Source organism: Anomalospiza imberbis, chromosome 13 (genome assembly GCF_031753505.1).
Source record: "Anomalospiza imberbis isolate Cuckoo-Finch-1a 21T00152 chromosome 13, ASM3175350v1, whole genome shotgun sequence".
NCBI lineage: Eukaryota > Metazoa > Chordata > Aves > Passeriformes > Viduidae > Anomalospiza > Anomalospiza imberbis.
The window spans coordinates 11,811,206-11,834,779 of NC_089693.1; the positions used below are offsets into that span (position 1 = coordinate 11,811,206).

Genomic DNA, 23,574 nt, shown 5'->3' on the forward strand with positions numbered 1-23,574 from the left:
TACTCTCCTGTCCTTATTCCCAGAAAAGGCAAACTGTTTCAGCTGAAAGAGCTCAGGATTTGCAAACAACTCACATGGCAATTATACTGAAAGCAGTGAAATACTGGCACAAAGAGAAAACTGACAACTACCTTAAAATCAAAGTTTAAAGCAATCTCCTTAAGTGGTGCTTTGAGCCTTCCTGCTGGTAAAACATTTCTGTCAGGTTAATTTTATTAATCATATCATGGCAGGACACAATATTCTTTGCTTCAGCACTGCCAACTTTATTATATAAAGACAAGAATGCTAATGTTTAAGAAACTCTCATGGGAGTGACCACTTCTGACATGTTAATGAAATGGTGTCTGTGCCACAGAGCTGCACATCATACTGAACATGTGATCTGATTTGTGCTAGAGAAATATTCTCAGAGACAGGCACATAAATAGGTGGCCCTGAAGAGAACCAAGCAATAAAGCACAATTAAGTTTCACCACAGCAACAGAAATGCAAAAAGCAAGTTTTAACTGGATGACTTAAGCAGGTCTATTTTCGTTTTTACATAAATCAATGCCAGAAAAAGACCACACACAGTCTTATCCACACAGAAAAAGATAATAGAGCTTTTTATGATGAACAACTACTGGTGGGACTCTATAGCAGAGAAACACTTTTCCAATACTTAGAAACCATCAATGTCTTGTATGAGCTACTTGCAAGTACAAGAAAACCTCGAGATCCTGCCATCCATTACACAAATTTACACTTTTGGGTCCTTACAGAAGAGGATTTGGGAATACTCAGCAGAAAGTAACACAATCCAACAGATTTAGTCTGTATCTAAGAAAACATCCTGCCTCATACTGCCATGTTGCACTTCCTCCAGTTTTCCTACCAAAGTGTTTGTTTCAGTAAAAGCCTGAAAATACTTGGGGTAAGGAGGTAGAAGCTGACAAAAGAGTTGAACTATGGATCCAATACAATCACTTTTCTGCTGACTCCCAAATGTCCAGAACTCACAGGGCACACGGCAGTAGAACAGTGAGGCCTCCTGGTACCTACGGGTTTGGTGCAGTGCCCATTAACCTGCCAGCTCAGCGTGGTCAGTATAGCCTGACTGGCCTCTGGTTGCCTCTTTAACCAACTCCTTCATGCACACTGGTTATGTGCTCTCTTCCTTCTAGCCTGCACCTTATCTCCCTTCCTGGAAAATAGGTGCATCCTTCAAGATCAACCAAGTCACAAAGAAAAACAACTGTAACACTATGGAAGATAAGGATACTCACAACATTCTTTTCAAGACAGAACTAGATGGAATAATACTCCTTTGCAGAGTTACCTCTGCAGTTCTGTTTCTGAGACAACTGGATGCTCAAGATCAGAAGGACTGCCAGCACTGAAATGCTGACATGTTAACCCTAGAGGTTCTCCAGGGCAAAGCTCCCCGGCTCAGCCAGGACTCCTGGTACACAGCAGCAGCTTTGTTACACCAAACAGCCTCATGATCAGCTCAGCACTGCAACCACCTTCAATTCAGCCAATGTCACACTTCCCAAGCTCCCAGCTCCATAGCACTGCCTTATGCTTGCACTGAACTTAAAAATATGCTGTTCCTGTCAGCTGTGAATAACAAGAAATACTGAACTCTCCTGTGATGCCTAAAAACAAAATCACACTCTGGCAGTATTCCAAAAAAAGCATTGGATAATGTGAGCTGGCACACAGTGCTGCTTAAAAAGTGTAGTCCTTCACTGTTTTGATATCTCCAACTGAGAAACAAGACATTTGAATTATTAATGGATTCAAGACTTCTGTGATGTTTCACTGATCAGATGCAAAGAGAAACAATGAACATAGAAACTAGTTCTTCATATACAGAAACACCGCTACATGTGATGGAAAAGAACATTTAACAAGTATCAAACATTTTTTTAATAAAACTGATTTTTATTAAACTGCAAGAAATGCAAATATGGTGATAGATTCAGAACAGTATTTGTTGGGCAATCCAAAAATAATGACTGACACAGGCACAATTCCCTGCAAACTCCTTTAAGTGATGATACCATAAAGCAATTAGAATCAGAATACTGACACGTTAACATACACCATTCGTACAGTGAGAAAGGTTACAGAGAACATTACATTAACAGTAGAAGGCATTGCTGTCTTTGCAGTTCTTTAAACACCAGGACATCGAACATCTCCTTGCTGAAATGGTTTAAATGCATAGGCCACAAACAGATATTTGTATCAGAGTTCCTATAATTACAGAAGTCCAATTGCATAACACAAGTCTGATTTACCAGCAGGGAAACCATCTGCTGGAAATTATTCCACTATAAACCAGTTTTCATTTATATAAACTGTCTTGAAGTGCCAAGTAAACATTTAAGTATGCAGAACATTAAATATATTTACACATTCAGTGCACTTTAAATTCCTCAGTAAGAGGGTACTGAAACAACAATAAAAAAGGAACTTTGCTTGGATGGTTATACTTGTGACAGCACAAGTAGCTTGACTGAAAATTGCTATCAGCACATTAACATTCTTACAACAATTTCATGAGCATTTACCAAAACATCAAAGTAAAAGAACACTTTATTTTCCTTTACAACCAGTGCTTATCTGGTGAGAATCAGTAATGCTGACACATCAGAGTTTCCTTGTTACTATTAAACACACAAAGTAGAGAACTCCACCACAGAATCCCTTTGTACCATGTCTGAACTGTGTGTACAATCTTGGATGCTTAAATAGAAAATGTGACCAGCTATAAATAATACTAACCAGTACTAATTTTCATTTAGCATCTAAATAAATTAAGATTGCTGGATTTTCAAGATTGTGAGTTTACTTCAGGAAGAGGAGACAATCTGCTCAGACACATTTTCCACATTTGCTGCTCTGATTTAATCCTTCATGCCTTGCTGCAGTTCCCAGGCATGCACACACAACACAACACATCTCTGTAAGTCAGACATTTGATGAGTCATACCAAAGCTATAAATAATTAGAAGTTAAAATAAGTTTTCCCCTTGTGAATTTTCAGGGATTTTGGCCAGATTATATTTATAGGGTCCACTGGAAAGCATGAACATGTTCACTACCCAACAATCAAGGAGTCAACGTGTCCACAGCCAAGTGCCCCTGGCTCAGCCATCTCAGAGCTGACCCACACGGAACTTCATCTTAGACATGCACAGATACTCAGAGACTGTCACAGACCCCTATGGAAAGGGAATGAGACTGAACTATGGGGCAGGAAGAACTGCAGACAGGAACTAACCTGAAGGGCTTTAGCTAATCCCCCAGGAGGTGCTTCCAAACAATTTCACATGCCTGACTCCTATCAAAAACCTATTTCGATATTATCTCTTCCATGATAAAGATCAAAGATCATGGGAAGTGTTTTGCTCCCTAGAATCTTTTAACTGTTTTAAAACCATACATTTGTTGCTACGTAAGTTATTTTACATAACCACTAATATGGGTCTTGTTGCCAGCAGTGCTTAAAAATAGCTTTAGAAAAATTATCAAAATAAAATTAAATAACCGATCAAGTCTGACCTCATAATGGAAGTATGTTTTCTTCAAAATCATATTTAAGTATTTGCCATGAAGAATAAGTGTTGGCATCTATAAAAGCTGTGTAATAAAAATAAATACTTTCAGTAATTTACAACAAAATTAATATACATTTCACTTACACAGGTAACAATACTTTAATGTACTGTACAGTCCTGAGCATGTTTTTGCAGGGGTAATTTAGGTCACCATTTTCCCCCCACAAGTCCACTTGGACATTGCCAGCTGGAAGAAAACTTTTAATACTTGAAGCAGTATCTTAGTTTAGCTTTGGTAATTATCTGTGCAACTGTATGAATCTTTGACTTGCTTTCACACACCAGACAGATTAAGGCAGACACTAATGTTCTCAGGATTCCTCCATCACCTTCTGACACTGATAGAGCAAACCATCTGGAAGGGCAGCACAAGGGGATCTGAACCACAGGGCCAGCATCCCTGAGTGAGTACGGCAGTGCAGCAGACAGGGCACAGATGGAAGGAGCTGGCAGGCCAGGATTCCCTCATTACCTGAGACCACAGGAAAAATTGAAGTAACAATTAGCAAACAACAACTGCTACAAGCAGACTTGATAGAAAATGCATCTGTCACGCTCCATGTCTGCTCTTTTCCCCTACTCTTACCTCTAACTCATGGGACACATCACCACAAATCATGCCAAAATCCCAGCTTTGTGTTTGTCAAACAGCTTCATTGCCTTTTTGTCCTACCCAAACTCTTCACAGCGCAAGTTTTCTCCTTTGTAAAATCCAGTTTGCTGAACACTTGTACCTTTACATCACTGTCCCACAGACCCCTGAGCGAGGCAAATGAAGTCCATGGGACACCAATCTCTTGTTTACCATGCTCCCAAACATTCCCTCCCTTAACCTGTAAGATATTCTCTTCCAGGTTTTCCTGGGACAAATTATCCTGTGAGCAGCCCTACAGTATACTTTCACTTACCTATAACATCAACTCTGTGGAGGTTCAGCTTCTGTTGCAGTGTATCCAGGGCTGCTGGAAAGGAATCTTGGCAAGATGACATTTTTATATTCTGTTTCACATCATTGGAAAGAGACAACCACAGCTTCCCAAAGTCTTCTGTAGTCATCTTCATTGGCCTAAAAGGAAGTTCACCACATTTCTTAGCCAAATAATATATATAAATCAGAGTATCTTTGGTCTCAAAAAAAATCCTGTATATGGAAGTAACTGGACACAGAGCACACAATAAGAAAATATGTATTAGTCTAATCAAACCTCTCCTCTTTCCAGCTTGACATTTAAAAGATGTTTCTATGCCTTGCTTTAGATTTCTGAATTTTAAAAAATTAATTTTCAAATTTCACTTCAAAAGAAAGTCTGTTGGACAAAGTACACTTGTTTTTTCCTACTTCTAAAATAAATGCAGTGTTCAAAAATGAAAATGAGCTTCTTCCTCTGCAAAAGTCAACCTTTTCATACAATGTTCTGGTTTCTGTGTTCAAACCACTTGCTTCCTCTTGACATGTTTACATTATGCCATATCTTAAAGCATCATGTCCTTCTGTTCTCTGTTTTCCTAGCCTCCTCAAAAACAGTTACAGTCAATATTCTCCCTGCATTTGTACTTCTTGCTGGAGCTTTACCCCTTTTTTGCAAGTGTAAAACAATCCTTTATTATCTTTACCAGCCATCTCAGATTTGAACTAGCTGCTGAAGGTGAAGCCTTACATTTTCATAGTCAATACCCAAATTATCCTACCCTTGTCTAATACTGAGCTGTATACAAGTGTTTTTAAAAACTGCAGCTTATTTTATTTACCTGATGAAGTCCATCAATGATAAAGCTACTGAAAATTCAAGGCGAGTTTCCATCTCTGACTGGTAACTAACAGAGCCAGGAAGAATTGCCTGTGTAGAAACTTTGTTCATCCTCACACATTTCTGGCAATATTCCACACTTTGAGCTTCAATTACTGGAAACTGGGAGGTGGCACTCTCCAAAATCTATATAATGTCATAAAAGGAATAAAGAATGTAAGTCTTGCTGTCAAGTTGTGCAAGTGATTCAGATACAGCTATAAAACTGTGAAAGTGCCTCTTATTTCTGTTGATTTTTCTTGGAGTATTTGACAAGTGAACAGAGCTACCATATCTCAGCCCTCATGAAGGATGAATCAATCATTAACACCTACAAACATTCTATGAGATGCACAGCACCAGTGAAATTGATCTCTGACAATTGGCTTCTCCCAGCTCCAAAGAACTGTACCAAGAACCTGAATTCTGTAGCTCAGTCCCAACAAACTAATATACAAGCAAGCAGCATCACATCGAGCTATACACCAAAAGCAAGAAGTTGAGAAAACATCCCTAATAAAAAGAAGGATTTCTAGATTACTCAACAGTCCCTGGCTCTCCAAACAAACTGGTAACAGAAATTCTGTGGTGGTGGTCTGGGTGGGAATTTAAGCGAATTACAAGAAAAACCTAGACAAGAGATGCTCACTCTCTGTCAGTGCCAAGACAAGTTTGAGTCAAGTCAGAAATGGAAAGGAAAGGGACTCCATAACCAATTCGCAGTTCCTTGATTAAGTAAATTCTGAAAGAAATAATCCACTTAATTATTTTTATCCAGTTATGACTTGGTGAGTTGTTTAATAATTCTGTGCTTCTTTTAAGCAAAATCTGTGGATAGATCAATCAATTGGCAATTCCTAAATATCTTTCCAAATATTTAAATGAAGTTTTAATTATAACTATAACATGCCTTTACCAATCATATTTAAATCCCTAATGTAGCCAGTGTAAAAAAATAAACTGATCAACTCCTCTGCACCCTCAACTAAATGCATGAGAGTGAACCATGACTGATGTCTTGGAAAAAAAAAACTGAAAGAAATTTACACAAATGTGGTGTCAGGAAAGCATCATGTCTGCTTAACAGGTAAACACAAATGAATGCACAAGCACAACAGCCACACCCAGAGAAAAGAAAGCTACACAGTGAGGTGAACTGAAGTCATACCACTCCACACAGGAGCAGTGAGGTTTGCATTTGGTTTAGTCTTTGCATTCAGAATGGAAAAAACACACATATTCGCTATACAGAGGCAAAGAAAATCAAGGTGAATTGAAGAAGTGAGAAGCTAACTTTTATAGCCAGTAAGTTTATAGTGAGATTTCTTTCACCTCCTTTTAAAGCTGTGTAACAAGTGTACCACAGATTTTAAGGAAATACTTTGGGAAAAGGCATGGCTATCACATTAAACCAAACACTGCACAGTTAAATGCAAGCAAAAAGCAAGATGTCCCAAGCGAATTTAAAATACAATGGAAACAAAGTTTCTTACCTGAAAGTGGTCTGTTTCTTCAAACACTAAGTTCACAGCATGAAGTGCAGAAGTGGTTTTATTTGAAACAAAAACAATGAGCAACAGAGAGTCATCTGTCCACAGCTTACATAAATGCAGAGCTAAGGCATCACTCTGACAAAGTCTCACTACTTCAGAGTGAGGAAGCTCTTCAAGTTCTTCTGGTAAGGAAGGGACCAATGGTGTTTCACTGGCACTTTCACACTGAGCACTTGAAGAAGGCTGAAAAATTTCAATATTGCTATCAGCAAACAAAGATGACTGTGACAGCCTGTTAGCTGAAATTCTGTCATCCAGCACAGATTTTCTGAGGGACTGAGGTGTTTCAAATGCTAAATTGTCTTCTACAATATCTGAAGGACAAGGGGAGGCTTTCCTTAACCTTGTGTGCATACTTCCCTCAGAGTCTTCCACATTAATAGGTACTGTATCAAGTAAGGGACCAAAATCTGAAGCAGCACTGTTTTGGAAGTCTGATGCCTCCTCACTCAACTGCTGAGTTTCAATTATCTTTGATTTCCTTTTGAACTTCTGAGTAGCTGTGTCTGCTTTGCCCATCTGAAAAGAGAAAAAAAAAAAAGGGTGGAAAAGTTCCTGTCAACCAGCTGTGTTACTGTTAATACCATGCAGTGAACAGGTGAGGAAGGACCAAGGAATCAAAACAGATTACAAATACAAACAGATTCCAAACATTTTAATGGATCCAGGGGGTTGCTGTATCTCTTACAGAGAACTAATTAGCTTATAATGCAAGAATGACTCAAGATTCTCTTGAAGTAAAAGCTCTTATTAAATACTAAGCAAAGGTAGTATCTGCTTAACCAGTGCTAAGTGCCAAGATTTGAGCTGGCTAATATGATGCCAGTTTTAAAATATTACCTAAAAGTGAATTCTTTTATGTTCCACAGACTACCATACATAAATTAAAAATGGTCTTGACATAGGGTGTCAAATTCTAGCCTTACACCCAAATGAATGGTGACAGCTCTACAAGGCTGGCTCAAGGAACAGTTGTTCAGGAAAACTAACACTAAAACTTGGAGCACAACATGTAAACAGACTCAAGTTCCAGTTACCAAATCAGATCTGCCCCAGAGGTTGCTTCATCAAGCTGTTTCAGGTTTCAATAAAATATCACACTGCAAAGCCATTCTCAATAGTTTTTTAATGACTTTTGGGGGTGGGGTTGTCTTATCACTAATTTGATCTCCATTTGCATACAGGTGTCTATAATTTTAAATAAGACCATATGTAAACTTTAAACTGTTATGTCTCAAAAGAATCACTTACCAGGCTGACACCAGCACTTGATCCCAGCCCCATGAACAAAGTTGATGCTAACTGCTGCTTCTCTTTGTCTTCCTCAGACAGGCTGGCACCTTGATCAGGCTGCAATGCAGGAGCTTCCCCCACCTGCCCTGCTAATAAGCTGCCACAAGGCACTGTTTGTGGCTCATTTCCTTTCCCTGTTTTATTTTCTTTCTTTGGAAGGTAACCTTCTTTTCCCCACAGCTTGCGTACTCCCTCAAGTTTCAGAGTATTTGTCCTAAAAAGGCAAACAAAACAAAGCAGGATCAGCCATATGAAGATGTTCATAAAAACGTGCCAACACTCGAACGCCATTCACTACTTTGGTGATTTGACAGACAAGAGTGAGCAGTAAAATATAAAGATTCTGGAAAGGTTTCCTACATACCAGTTTAGCAGAGTATAAATGAAGTTATTAATTTGTATGAAGTTGTTAATAAATGAAGTTATTAATTTGTATGAAACTGTGGATATGGAATTAATGTGTAGTGCACTAAAAATAAAAGGAGTATCTTGCATGGCATACCTTAGCCTCACTTTTATCTTTAGAAAAAGATGGCAGAAAAAAATAGTAAACAATGTAATCATCAGGCAATCCTGCCCCAATTTTACTGCACTATCACCTCAACTGCAGTCTGTGAAGAAAGTGGCAGAAGAGTCTGACCACATCAGCTGTTTTCCTACTTATTACACAGATGCCCCCACCTGATTTTCTTATGTGATAGAGGTTTCCAAATTCAACTGCACTCCTTCTACTTCCATGCAATGAAGCAACAAAGACCCATGATAATGACAAGAACAGAAGCTTAAATGTACTTCACTTCAGACACAAATTAACTCACTCTTTGTGCCCCATCTCAGCACTATTCCCAGATATATCAGAGCCAAAAGATAAACCAGTGGGAGACTGTCTGCCAGTGACACCAGATGAGGACACACTTGAAGCAAAGGACAACCCATAAGGTTCAAAATTCAGAGCTGCAAGACAAACAATTTTAAAATTACAAGGAGGCATAAAAAAAGTAAGAATTAAATTTTCTGAAAATATTCTTGTATCCTTGTACTGCTGGACTTGTCAGGCTTTCACTTTAATAATCCCCATAAATTTCAAATCCTCTAGATCAGCAAGGATTACAGTAAGACTTTCTCACCTACAGAACAACAATCTATATAAATCAGCTAGACAAAGGTGGAACTAAAATCTGAGTTGAACTTAGCTCTTGTCTACAGACAAGAACTGCATTGAGATACTATTATTTTAAGAAGATAAATTAACTGTACACTTTAATTGTTAATAGTCCTCAGCTAATTTACCAGTATTAAATAAGTGCAGTTAACTGTCACCTTTTTCCTGAGAAAGTTTCTCCTCTTGTCTCTGGTGATGAGGCTTATATGGTGCTGCACCATGACCAAGTCCCTCAGCCACAAACCCATCCAGAAAAGATAAGGAAGCATCGACCTACACAGAATTTAAAGGAATGAAAAGGCAATGGAAATATTTGCTCTATGTGAGCCAGATGTTACCAGAAGAATATTGTGTCTTATCAGCAAATCAGGATCTTCATGTCACATCTCCCATATCTACCACTTAAGATGCTATACAGACAGAATGTTCTCCATCATTTACTGTGGAAATTTCACAGTCAAAATCAGTAGTTTTTAAATAGGGGGCAAACCCTTTGAATTCAAAAACAGTACTAAAAGCCTCATTAAAGCAGGCCTACCTCATCTTTGAAAAAAACAAAGACAAAATAAACCAGTGTATGAAATTATAATTTTGCTAAAAGCTACTCCAGCTTACTTAACTAAAACACCATGGTTCTTTATCTTTCAGTACAGAACACTATGATTCATCCCATACGCCTGAAAAAGTGTTTCTGAAAACTCACTTTAAGCAGACTTGCACCCAATGAGAACTGCAAATGCCATTCATTTTGGAAATACCTTTTCACCAAAATATTCATCCCCCTGGACTCCAAAGAGGTTCACAACAAAGAACTTGGAATGTGTCTTACCACCAGGTCACTGCAACTAGCATCAAATGGAAGCAAGCTTTGCATCAGTGCTTTGTCTTCACACAGATGCTTCAATTCAAAGGCATATTGTCTCAGGCATGTATCCAGAGAGCTGCTGAGTTCTTGGATTAGTTCATCCACTGTTTTTGAGCAGGAAGTGTGTGACGCTATCTTGGTGACTGCAGCCATTATCCACGCTTTAGTTTCAGAAGTAACAAAAGTCTTCTTCAGCAGGCTATGCAGCTTTGTCAAAATAACTTCTGGATCAACATCTGTAACAAGACTGAAATATTCTCCCAACACCTATTCACAAAGAACAGACAAAATATGCATTTAGAGCAGTGCTCTCAGTTTTGAAAGTGGAATATAGTATTAAATAAATAAATCCAATAAAACAATAAATCCACCTCACATTCAAGAAACTATTATTTAAACATGTTCCAAGTTATTTCTTTACCATGTTGCGTTTCACATGTCAAAGGGTTGAAGTGACCTTTGTGTTCACCTCAACAGGCTCCAACTTTTGGCTTTTTAATAATCAAATAACTGTCTTGAAAAGAAAGCTAAATATAACTAGGCCCTGACAAGCCACCATGTCCTCAAACTGCAGCCTCACGCTTGAGAGGGAGCTGAAGCTTCCCCAGGTATCAGAAAACACCAGAACAGCACTTGGCCAGTCATTTGCAGGGCTACAAGAGCATTTCACAATCACATCTGGCTAATTTAGATGAAGACAGAAAGGCTCTCAGTATGTAGTCAGCTTCAGGTGGCTGCTAAGCCATTCCAACAGTCACCTGCATAAAAGGGAGCAAGTCAGCTTTTCCTCAAACCACAAGTTAATAGTGCTCAGTCACCAAAGAAGTCACTACAATAGATTTCAGCATGTTAGCTTGACTTTAAGTAAAAGTGACTGAAAATTAAAGTTTAATAAATATTTATTAAAAACATTATGACCTTTGACAGCTTCCTCAAATCTGTGTACAGAATTCTGACCCTGTCTCTACCTTACCCAACTCATAACTTGAAGGAATTTCTGTGGATACAATTTATCTTCCTCCTCAAGTAATGCCAAATAAGACTGTACTGCATACATCCGTAGCTGATGATCTTCTTTTTCATCATCAAATCCTAGACAGAAAACAGTAGTTTCTGTGAAACACAAATAACATATCCTACCAAATAGTTCAAAGTACATTTTAAGAAAAGAAAACAAACCCAGATTATTAAGGAACATGTCTAATTCTTCAAAGCATGTGGGGAGTTACCTTCAGCCAACAGCCTCAGGAAGTTGTTTGGGATATCAGAATGCACAACATCACCTCCAACTGAGAACACAGCATTCATTGTCTGGATGAACCACTCATTGTTAGGGGCATACGTGTCCAGATGTTAAGGAATGAAATGCTAAGGCACAACTTTTTCTTTCTTTTTTAGTGTATTTCCAGAGGAATGCCCATCATGATCTCCCCAGTAAGTTGAGGATCTGATGGGCAAATACCAGCTCCACCTAACAAAAGAGGAAATATTCCTGTATCTTTTAGGAAGTGTTTCCTGTAAACATCATGAAAATTGGTGATCAGTTAGAAAAGTCTGAAGTTACTCTGTTGAAAAAGTTGAGTTTATGCAGGCTTCACACATTAGGAGCAGATATGTTCACATTTGCCCTAGTCTATTTTAAGCTCACACTTGTCCTCTGTTGGGCTTCCAGATAATCTTTTGTTTACCCAGCACCACTTGAGCAATGATAAGAAAACAGTTCTTTTCAGCAGTGCTTTGCTGTTCATTTATCAACTTTACAAAAACATTTTGAAGCACTCCACATAAATCCGCGGTGTTTTTTTTTTTTTAATATATTTAACTTTTGATCAGCCTTTGCTTACTTTGAAAGTTGGCTTTTGCCTTCTCTCAGACAAGTCCTGAAAACACACAGTTAATGAATAGAAATTTTTAACAGCACAGAAATTTCAGAATTATTGCATTCATTTTTGCATACTGCAGGACAACAGAGCTTTTTTTAGTACAGTACTCCATGCCAAGCACTGCACAAACAGGATGAGAAGGCAGCTCTGTTACCAAAAGCTTACAACTCAAGATATCAGAAAAAACACACACAGAAGTCAGGCAGTGGCAGGTCTAACAGTAATGCCCATCATAAACCAAATCTTTAATTATTACTTTCATCTTTTATGGCATTTTTTAAAAATCTTTTCTTTATTTCTATCAAAGTGTGCTGTTCTGAAAATACATACACCAATGAAGAGTTCTATCAGGGAAGATCAGTCCCACCATTACAGAACAGCACTTCAAGTAGCACTGAGACATCTCCCTCTATGCAGTGGTATAAGGCTTCAAAGTTTGAACTTAAAACACGAGGTTTTAATTCTAAACTCCAAAGCCAAAATTTGTGTGCAATCAGTTTCTCTCAGCAAAACACAAGAAACACTGTAGTTATTTTTGTATGTGCTTTCTTTTGCATACTTCCTTTGCATTTGAAAGGATGAGAAGCACAGCTCTAACACTTCCTACTTCACAAGATCATGCAAGATGCTTTGATAGGTATCAATGCTACAGGTGCCTGAGCCCTGACTTCAAAGTTTCAGAAAAATAAAAGGATATTTTGCAGCTAGTTCAGAAAAATAAAAGGATATTTCTCAGCTAGTTCTGCTATTTTTCCAACTAAACTGATGATAGCATATTCTTCTTGGCTTTCTTTTAAGTAGTCAAGCATTTTCTGGACTATGACAGTTACATTCTGCCCATTTGTAATCCTGTAGAGAAGCTCTAAAGTCTGAAAGAGAAAGCACAAAAAATTAATTAGTTCTGACTACTCAAAAAAAAGAAGCAGCAAAACAGCAGCTTTAGTACACCAAACTGAGCAACTATTCTTAAATGAAATGCACTGCTTCTGTACACAGCTTGTCACATTAACAGTGTTTGTAACTGCTCTCTTACCATTATGGAAACATAACATTTTTACACTTACTTATTTTACAAAATTGATCTCCCACCTTAACAATTACCTTAGTTTTTAACATTTAGAAATTCACTGACCTCCCTCTTAAAAATGGGATCTGGATGGTCCAGACATTCAATTATTGTCATCTGGTGCTGAAGTGCCAGGTTTGGATCCTGCTGGATAACATAGGTCAGAGCCTTTAAACCTGGAATGTAAGTGATTGCAAGTGATATAAGGCAATGCTACCACCATGGCCAAATTAAAGACAGCATAATGAAATCAAGTATCCTTACCTAAGTATTTCAAATTAATTTTGGGTGACAAAACAAATTTTCCAATGCACTTGGCAGCCTTTTCAAGTAATTCTGATTTGGGATAAATGGTATAAATTGTTTGGACACATTCAAACAAGATGGCTGCAGGAGGAGAAGACACAATTAATGTGTATTGAATACTTCTATAATCCAAAATTTTTAACAAACAAATGAGCTCCATGTTCCTCAAGGACTGGCAGTGCTATCCCACTCCCACTGAATCTAACCAGAGAGTACCATCTGACATAAGGAAAAGCAGGTAAAAGTCTATCTCCTTTAGTACATACATGTTTTAATTAGCCCCTGCATACAACTTTCTGTCCTTAAAGTTCTTCCAACCTTGAAGTCTCCTACAGCTGCTCAAGGCATTGGACTGGGACAGTCTTCAGAAAGCCAACAAGCAACTATAAAGGATTTGAGACAAATTATTTTTGGTAACTCATACCATTTCCTAGCTACTACCAACAGCCAAAATCATCCCAAGAACATTCTTAAAACTAAAAAAAAAGAACCAATGAAAAATCAAAACAGAAACAAAAGCAGAAAAAAACCCAACAGCTTTGTACAGTTGTTTGAGAAAAATCTAGAAGTAAGCTGAACAATACACAAAAAGTAATTACTCCTTTATGGCAACAATTTGGGCAAAGATTCATACCAAGTTAGTCTCCCAAGTTAATTAGGGCTTAAAATCATCACGTTGTTCTTGAAATTCAGTGACTAATTGAACTGCCCAATAGACAACCCCCTCTCTTCCTTAGCCATTACAGACTAAATCTCAGAAAGACTAGCACACAACAAAACTGCCTGTAAACATGCCATAACCAATGACTTTTTATAAGAAAAAGCAATCACCCAGAATTATATTTTTCTTTTGTCTGGAATTATCAACTACAGTTTTATAAAATGCTTGCCAAAGGTGAACAGAAACTGCATATGTAAATTCTATGTCCTTGTACAAATCATAATGAACTGCCCACTTTGTCCCTTTAAGTGCTCAAAACAAATTTAATGTTTAACTCTTGGCAAGTGCAAATAGCCTGTATTAAAAGTCAACACACCTCCCAATATCTTGTATGTTCTTGCCTAAAAGAACAGAAGCAATCAGCTGAATACTCTAAACATCTGACAGATGCCTCCTCATTTATTATTTACTAAAAGAGAATACTTCCCCAAAGCACCCCTTTTTATGGAAGTGAGGGTTACACAATGCTTTATAATATATGTATGATGTAGGTGTTAGACATCTACAGCTTTGAGCCGTGTTCCTTTTTTGTTTCACCCCTCACTGTTGTTTTAAGAAAGTATCAATTTTCTTTCCATTCCATTAGCACAGGGACTTTGGCACATCTGCAGGGCTTTATTTACAATTATAAAAAATGGGGTGGTATGTTTTCTTAGTAGTGAAACAGCTTTTAAAGTAGGGTTCTAGAGCATCAGAACTGGGATTTTGGGGAGGTATTCAGACCTGGGGAGGAGAAGACAAAGAAAAAAGACAAATCACTCAACTTTTTAGTAGGAAAAAAGTTAACAGTGCAACTATTCCTTTTGCTTTGTAGTAGCAACAAAACCAGCTTTCTCTACTGAGAAGACAATGAACTTCTACGAAAATGAACCTTCTGCTACGTTTTAGAAATTTTCAATTGAGACATGTGCCAAAGACATCCTTTCACGGGCAGCACAGTCACTGAACTCTGGAGGTGTAATGTTTATTAACTGTGCCCAGAGGAGAAGCCCTACAGGGCTGCAAAGAACTGACACTCTCCTTCCACACTATTGCCTTTCTCAGGGCAGTGAAGAGAAATCGAAGCATTTCTACCACACAGAGATGTATCAGCAGGATTTTCTTTTATTGCTTATTTCAACTTAAGCAATGTCCAATAAAAGCTTTCAAGAAGCAGCTGACTTTGTGTATTTAAGGGCAGGGCCAATGCAAACACAGGATAAAGGCTTTTGAGCCAAACAGAATTCCCCATATATAGATGTGTTTTACTTCAATGATAAAAAAACTAATGCTGCACAGCAATGCATCACTTGTGCTACTATTTACTAGGTGGACACTTGAGAATACAATTAATGTTAAGACTATAATCAGATTTTTCAAAAGTACTGTGTAATTATTTTAGCATAATTAACTACTCATAGTAGTTTATTATTATTTTAGCATAATTAACTTTTCTATCTTTCCAAATATTGATAATTACATAAAATAACCTTACCCACCATATGTAATATTATGATTAATCTCTGCTCTTCTTAAAGATTCATCTAGAACATCATACATCAATTCACTTGTCCTATTTAAGAAAATATTTACAATTAATTGCACCACTAATAAGCATGTAGTCTTATTTTGCCAAACAGTTCAAAGCTATTATTGAAACCTGTAATACATTATTCATATTCACAAATTCACTATAAAACAGCAGAGCTCTATAACATGATCCTAAATGGCATTTAACAGGATGCTTGAAGCTTTCAAAAGAAACATTTACCATATTATAAGAATAAAAACACTTCCCTCAATACTTGCATAAATAAACAGGTCAATAGGAAAAGGATCACAGACAACTAGGTCCTCACAAAACAAAATGGCAGCACTTTTTAAAAATAGCTTTACTCCAGATCTTCAGTGTTATTTGGTAACATTGTAATAGAAGTCCCAGTAAAATTAAATTTTAATCATACTCCACAACAATCAATTGTTTAGACAATCCAGAAGCTAAGAAACTACTTTTGCAGAAATTAATATGCTCACTGTCTTGGTTAAAAACAAATGTGCAAGAATTTCAACACTGAAAGCCTCTTACAGTCTATGAGGTGCAGGCTGTTACTGCACTTCAAATTATTAATTACAGAGAAAAATCCAGTTACCTTGGATCATCTTTTCCCAACAGCCCCAAAATTCTTAAAAGCTGGATTTGTAACCATGGTGCTGGCACACTGTGATAGTTGAAGTCAGCAGAGAGCTTTCCTCCCACCACCTGCTTCAGGATGGTTACAAAACTCCCAGTCAAGTCCTTGTATCCAGATGAGTTTTCCTACATAATGAAAATTAAATTCAACTCAAATATTTCAATACAACAACTCAAAAGTAAAAATAACCCACAACTTGAGTAAGATCAAAATACCTACTGATGGCATCATTTCTTTAAATCAGACATTTGCTCTCAACCCTCAGCACCCATATGCTCTTCACTTTAAGCCTATGCTCTTTTCTCACACATTTGCAAAGGGAGCAGGTGTAACACATTTACAAGGAAATTCCCTTTAACCCACTGTAGGACTTAGATCCACTAGCTAAGGACCCAGCAATGCTGAGCATTCAGACCCTGGAAGAAGTGGATCTGCCCAGTTAAGTGAAGGACTGGCAGAAACAAACATAACCCATGACTACATAAATTAACTTTTCTAACCACTATAAATGAGGTTTTTTCTGCAAAACCTTTGCAGAGCACACTGTGTATTTAACATTAAAAAAAAAAAAAAAATATCTCCCCAATTCAGTTGTGCTTCTAATTCTTTGCCTACCTTAATCATTTGCAGATAAATATGCAAAGAAGCAGCCATGACTCCAGCATCTCTGTCACATAAAGCCTTCCGGAACTTGTCATGGATGTGCTGAACTTGATTAGGAGCAATGAGATAGAATTTGTATAAAGCTTGAACAGCTTTTCTTCGGATAATTTCCCTGAAATGAGATTTACACTTTAAAAGTGTACATAAAGTATTTGACTATACAAAATACTTGCCAGACCCCAAATCATGATTTCTAGAGATGAGAACCTGTGTTTTACACATTGGTAACAAATGACTTTGCAAATACCACCTAGGCAAGGAAGTGACAAAGCCAACTTTAAAGCCTAGTAGGGATGGATGTCAGACTGATGATTTAAAACAATGTCCACCAAATCAACAATGAACTAGGCCATGACTCATCTGCTGTGGTCATACATGCAGCTCCAAAAAATAAATGTCTAGAAGTTATTGAATTAATTAATTAATTCTGCAATTCCCTTTTGAATCAATAATTACAGCATTTTCCTCTCTTTATGGGATATAGTAAACTACAATTCAAACAAATCAAGGGTATCCACAGATACTTTTTTCATAAAGCTCTTTAGAGAAATTGATAAAAGTGTATCAGTGAAGTTCAAGGATCTGAATCTGTTTCCCCACCTACTCAACAAACACTTCTTCATGCATATTGGTTAAAAGGACCCTAGCAAATAAATTCAATTACATTTACCTATCCACACTGGCTATGAGAAAGTTTGCTATCTATTCAATACTCAGTCAAGCTGTAAATGAATGAGACAAGAATCCAAGAAAAAACACAGGGAGAGGATTCATTTCTAAAGGTGATGACTAGAAAAGACCAACTGAGAGAAGAAACACCAGTTTATACTAAAACTACCTACAAAATTAAGTTATTCAGCTGTACAAGGCCATTTGAAATTCTGTAATGAATACATACTTAGAATGCTGAAGCTTGTCCTCTATTAGGGGCAGAACAGCTGGAATCATCTCCCGTGGAAAGATCTGGCTGACAACAGTTAATGCCATGCACACCTCTACAAGATTAGTGCTCTGCAAGTCCTGTTACATAAAAGACAGTAATTTTTTCCTGAGACTTTTAAATTCTGCACAGACATCGCCCAAATCTTTCACAAGCAGGCTGGACCTATCCCCCGAGAGCCCACCCTCAGCCAGCATCCTGCTCACATTTGAGAGGAGCCAGCTCTCACTGAGCTCATCAGGCTCTTCTCCTCCACAGGAAGAGGGAACAGGCAGCTCCTCACACTCGTCTTACAGAACTACATTCTTATTTTAAATGTGTGCAACACGAACACATAGAGCTACAATCAATTTTTGTTTACTGAAATGACTGCAAAAATATGTTCAGTCTCTATCTGGATCAGGGAGATTAGTCACTTCCCACAGAATTCAAGAGTACTCTCTCTACTGCTTTTGATTTAGCCAAAAGAATTTTTAAAAATTTTTTAAATTTTTAAAATTTTTAAAAATGAGCAAGCTCAATAATACTGCCAATTACCTATCTGTACACTAAAATATTACCTACTTCCTAAGAAGCAAATGCAAATTACAAGTAACGTTCTACAAAACCAACAATCTCAGTCTGTCCTAAATACAATAAAATATAGTAGGTATGGCTTACTGTAACCTTATATCAAAAAAAAAAAAAAAAAACAACAATGGATGAACTTATGACGACTACAATTACTTTTCAAAACAAATTAAACCTGTGAGATTTCTAGCTGATATAACTAGCTTGGTTCATCTCTCCCAGATAAGTTTCAGTCCTTATTTTGGTTTAATTCTTTGTGAGTTTCAAGCCATACTTTTAAGTATTATGAAAACAATTTCAATCACAGCAACAAAACAACCATCACTTTCAATCTAATTTCTGGGACTTTGGCCTACTTCAGTAAAAAAGTAAACATTACATAGAAAGAGTTATAATTGCTCCATGTAAGAGACATCAGTAATAGATTTTCAGTGGCACTCCAAAATGTATTTCCATTTTCTGTCAAAGTCATCAGATGAGCTCAGAGAAGGCAACAGACACTTGCCATCAGCTAAAAGCCAAAGCTAACGTTGCAATATGCATGCATGGCTCCTCCTGGAGTTGAGAATGTATATAATTGGTACATTCATAAAGTAAAGTTTATGGCATATCTCCTCTGAAATTTAAAATATGGCTTCAAGAGCAAGAACATCAAGATCAAATTAAAAAGGCAGGGAAAGGCATTTCAGACTGTCTTTGCTAATCAAAGTAACTAGATGTTGCGTGACAAAATGGGAAGAATTGGTCCAAGTTTTTCACCCCCCCCACCAAGCTGTAGCCAAAGCTCTCTGTCCAACCAGGTGTTCTTCCCCACTGCCTCATCTCCTGGCACATGGAACCAGCCTCTGCTGTGCCTGTAAGCTTTTCTTTTTTCTTTTTTTAACAAAAGCACTATACCTTCACAACTGTGTTCACAAGTAGAAGCAGCAGTTCATGGTTTTCATGTAGAAATAGAGAAACTGCCAAGTAACCTATAAAATAAAGCAGACTTCATTACTGTTTTCAAGCAATAAGCAACTTTATGACAGAAACTTTAAGACTATCTGTAACATAAGAAGAGTTAACAAAACCCAACAAAAAATCCCTGTTGGATAACAGTTGCTCCTGTTTTAAATATCAAGACTCTCTTTTTCCAGGCAAATCAGTTACATTTAAGTTGCAGTAAAGCTCAAGAAATAACAGCTAAGAATTCATAAGTTGTGAGAAATAAAACACATTACAATAGTTTTACAGATAAAGAACAGTCAAGAGCACCATTCTATTATACATCACTTCCTGGAAAACTAAATGTCTTCTCTGCACAGGGAAAAGTCTATTACTTTTGGACTACACAACATGAGTGCACTTCCTTATAGCTGTTATTTTTTTTCCAAGTAATAAAATTGCTCTTCAAAGGAATTTTATACTCAACATGGAATATACAAAGGTAAATCGAGCATCCTATGCCAAGAACTCCTATGTTACTTTTATAACAATGAGGAAACCATTCCAGAACCCAGGAAAAGAAATATGCTAGCAACTTTTTTTTTTTTCTCCAAGGCCCCTCTCTGCTTTTAAACTAAGGGACTTAAGTGGGGGGTAGGGAGAGTATGCTACAACTTATAGCAAGAACTGTACTTCAGAGAAAGATTTTAGAGAATACTTGGTTCATACACAGCTTGGGGATCAAAATGAACAACTTGAAAATAAATAATTGTACTGGCTGGGCTATCAGCTGGATCTATCTGCTTATGATCATGGCCATGACCAGCTCAGCACATACACAAAAGGAGAGCTCACTCTCCTGAATCGAGGCTTACACTGGGTAAAGGAGTCACTCATCTTGACCAGCTCAACTGACAATTCCTCAATGCAAACCCTGGTATACTGACCATGAACTGAGAAGACTGCCCTCATATATCATATATAATTACAAAACAACAAAAAAAGAAACCAAAACACACACACACACACACACTCTCTTGATAATATTCTTTTTCAGATCAAAGCTTAAGGGCACTTTGTGTCCGGAGAACTTTAAGCAATATACATTCAAAACAAAACCAAAAAAGTGCTTCAAAACAAAACGAAAAAAGTGCTGCTTCACCAAACCTTTTTCAAAAAGAGCCCTAGTAAGGAAAGGCCTCAATCTGATTAATAACAAGACACACTGGCTCTCAACACTTAGAGAAGTCTCAAAGTTTTCTTCAAAACAGCTTATCACTGCTTTTCCAGGTCTGGTGAAGACAAAATTTCACAATCCCTACCAGAGCATCTGTCAGAGCACACTGACTTTCATTACTCAGGGAGAAGAAACTTTAATTCATCACTTGTGATGGATTCTCTCAGAAACACCAATACTTGAATGGATGATCCAGATGAAATTCAAACAAAGGATATCAAACAAGCATATCCCACAAGACAATGCCTTCCTTCTGTGCATGCAGACATGGTATTGCTCGGAGTTAAACCATTTTCTCTGCAAACAAGAAGAAATGTCTTCACTAGGCAGCTGAATCAGCAACTGCAAGGAAATTCTCTGGATGACAGAGGCTGACAGATACTTCAAACTACACCTATTGAAACAAGTTTATAGCCACGCTGGCAGGAAAGGAAATCAATCCCATGAAATCTCAAAGAAATCTGAACCAGCCTTCAAGATTTCTTTGGGAACTTCTGCCTCTATGCTGTAAGGGCCTCCCTGTTTGCCTCATTCCCTACAATTCTTTCTAAAATAAAGAAAAAAAATCCTACAAGCACCAAAACATTAAATATTTGTCTGACAGAACCGTCTTCACCTAATCTTGCACTAGTACTTGGAAAAAAAAAACAGATCCTGACAGAAATTAATTTTCTGCTTGATATGTTTAACAAATATTCTCTTAAATTATTTGTTTACTGGTGTCACAATTCAAAACAATGAAAGAACTGAGGATTCAAAATAAATTCATTTCCCTGCCTTCTGTGCTGCAAGCACACACAGAGCACCTCACAGGTGAAGAATTTAGATAATGTCAAAAAGTAACAGACCGTGAAACAAGACCAAGAAAATAGTAGGTTGTATTTGACATGAATTATAAATCCTGAAAAACTTTAAAACTGGGAGTTTGAGAACATTATAAAGGCTACAGTTTCATGCACATACCAACTCTCTTCTCCAGAAGATTCCCTTGCTGTGCAAGTTTGATTGCATGGATGTATCCAAAGGAAGACTCGTAGCCCAGCATTTCACAATAGATGAGTCTCACCATGCATTCTTTCATCAGTCTCTGAAATACCAGAAACAACTTATTGAAATTTTCAAGTCCAACATGTTTTACGCTCCTCCTCACTGCTCCACTGAAACAGAGAACATTATCTCATGGAAACACATGAATTCACGTGTTTTCTAATATCTCAGTATTCACAATTTTTTCTTTGCCATGCACTTCTTCTGCAAAGCAGTGTTAAATTTCTGCTAAAAAGGCAGAGCTCCCCCTATTTACCCCCTAAAAAAGTTCTTACTTTGATTAGTAGGCATGTGATCAACAGTAGATTAACTATGACAACATAAAAAAATATTCATCATCTGAAGCATTATGTTCACGCTGTTAACACGAATTATTTTTTACCAATTACTGCCCTGACTTAGGATGGTTTCTCCTACTACATGCAAGATAAAATTTCATTTTTCCGTTCAAAAATCCTCACTCATGGGACTGACTTATGTATTAACTAATTCAAACCAGAATACATCATCTCCTGAAATTCAGACACGACAACAGTGCATACAACAAAGCACAGCTTCTTAAAAAGCATGAACTAATTTTAAGAACAATGTCAGCCTGCCAAGAGAGTTATTTGATGGAAGCAGCTCATCACCTAGCTTTGCTGTCTGCATTACTTCAGAAACTACAGAATGACAGTAGGGTCATACTGTTAAGAGTTTATTCACATCCATCAGAATCATAGTATTCTCACCATTTTAACCATGCTGCAAAATCAAATGTATTGGTACTTTTTAATGCTGATGGTTAAATATCTCTAATGCAGATAGCCTGCACATCCACCTGTCTATTTATAAAGAGTGAGAACACTCTGTCCTTCACCTTCGGTGTGCTGTTCTACAGCCTGCAGCCACTAATAGAACTTACAAGTGTTGTGGTGGGGGCTGAAACTGTTGCTTTCAAACTGGTTAGTTCCTGCTGGATTAATTTTTCTTCTTCCTAGAAAAATTAAACTTGTTTTAACCTCGCATAGATTCCACAGGCAAAATGTGAAAGAAGAACCAGAGGAGACACGGTAACTCAGCGCTGCCCCTCTCTCCTCTCTCAGGGCCGCTCGCCTCCAGCACAGCGGCCGCGCTTGCCCGGCCCGTGCCCCAGAGCAGCAGAACGCGGCCACCCACAAACACGGGGAGTTTATCGGGGGCCTCATCGTGGGCTCCCGAGCTCAGCCCCGCGGCCGAGGGGAGACGCCCCGGGCCCCCAGCCCAGCCCCGCGCCGGCTCCCGCGGGGCGGGAAGGGAGAGGAGCCCGGCCCCGCAGCCCGTACGTGCTTGGAGGTGAGCGCCGTGATGCTCCGGATGAGGCTCCCGAGCCGGGAGGAGGCCGATACCCTGCCGGGGCCGCCGGCACCGCCCGGGCCGGTGCCCGGGTCGTGCTGCCCCAGCAGCCCGGGCAGGGCGCTCAGCGTCCGCTCCACCACGTCGCTCATGCCGGACCCACCGCCCCGGAAGAGCCGGGCCCGGGCGGCCCCTTCCGGGGCGGGGGGCGGCGCCGGCCGGGAGGGGCGGCAGGGCCGGGCGAGGCGGAGCCGCTCCCCGGGCCCGCCCGCCGCCCGGCTGGGCCGGGAGGGGGAGCTGGAGCCCCGCGCCCGGAGCGGGCAGCCCCTGCGGGTGTGGCGGACGCGGAGCCTTCGCCAGCGGCGCTGCCCTGAGGGAGCGCGGCCCGGGCCCGGGCGCGGGAGGAGGGCGGCCTGAGCGCCGGTCTGCCCGCGGGGGCTCCTGGTGTCAGCATCTCGGAA

At 38.7% G+C, this 23,574-nt stretch overlaps 1 protein-coding gene across 2 annotated transcripts; it reads right to left on the minus strand.

The window, feature by feature from the left end:
- Window positions 1–1,908: 1,908 nt before the first annotated feature.
- AP4E1 (adaptor related protein complex 4 subunit epsilon 1) lies at window positions 1,909–23,294 on the minus strand. Of its 2 annotated transcripts, none has more exons than XM_068203942.1 (21): window positions 23,104–23,294; window positions 22,704–22,775; window positions 21,716–21,839; window positions 19,489–19,562; window positions 17,980–18,101; window positions 17,034–17,193; window positions 16,377–16,543; window positions 15,726–15,799; window positions 13,485–13,607; window positions 13,287–13,396; window positions 12,880–13,023; window positions 11,501–11,609; window positions 11,245–11,363; window positions 10,236–10,538; window positions 9,565–9,679; window positions 9,063–9,198; window positions 8,203–8,458; window positions 6,892–7,470; window positions 5,361–5,545; window positions 4,520–4,677; window positions 1,909–4,083 (listed from the first exon to the last, which is right to left on the minus strand). In XM_068203942.1, the coding sequence occupies exons 1-21, from the start codon at window positions 23,263–23,265 to the stop codon at window positions 3,923–3,925; spliced, it is 3,453 nt and encodes a 1,150-aa protein (XP_068060043.1). In that variant the 5' UTR covers window positions 23,266–23,294; the 3' UTR covers window positions 1,909–3,922. The 2 variants fall into 2 exon arrangements, with proteins under 2 accessions (XP_068060043.1, XP_068060044.1); XM_068203943.1 differs by having other exon boundaries at window positions 22,704–22,771; window positions 23,104–23,223.
- Window positions 23,295–23,574: the final 280 nt, after the last annotated feature.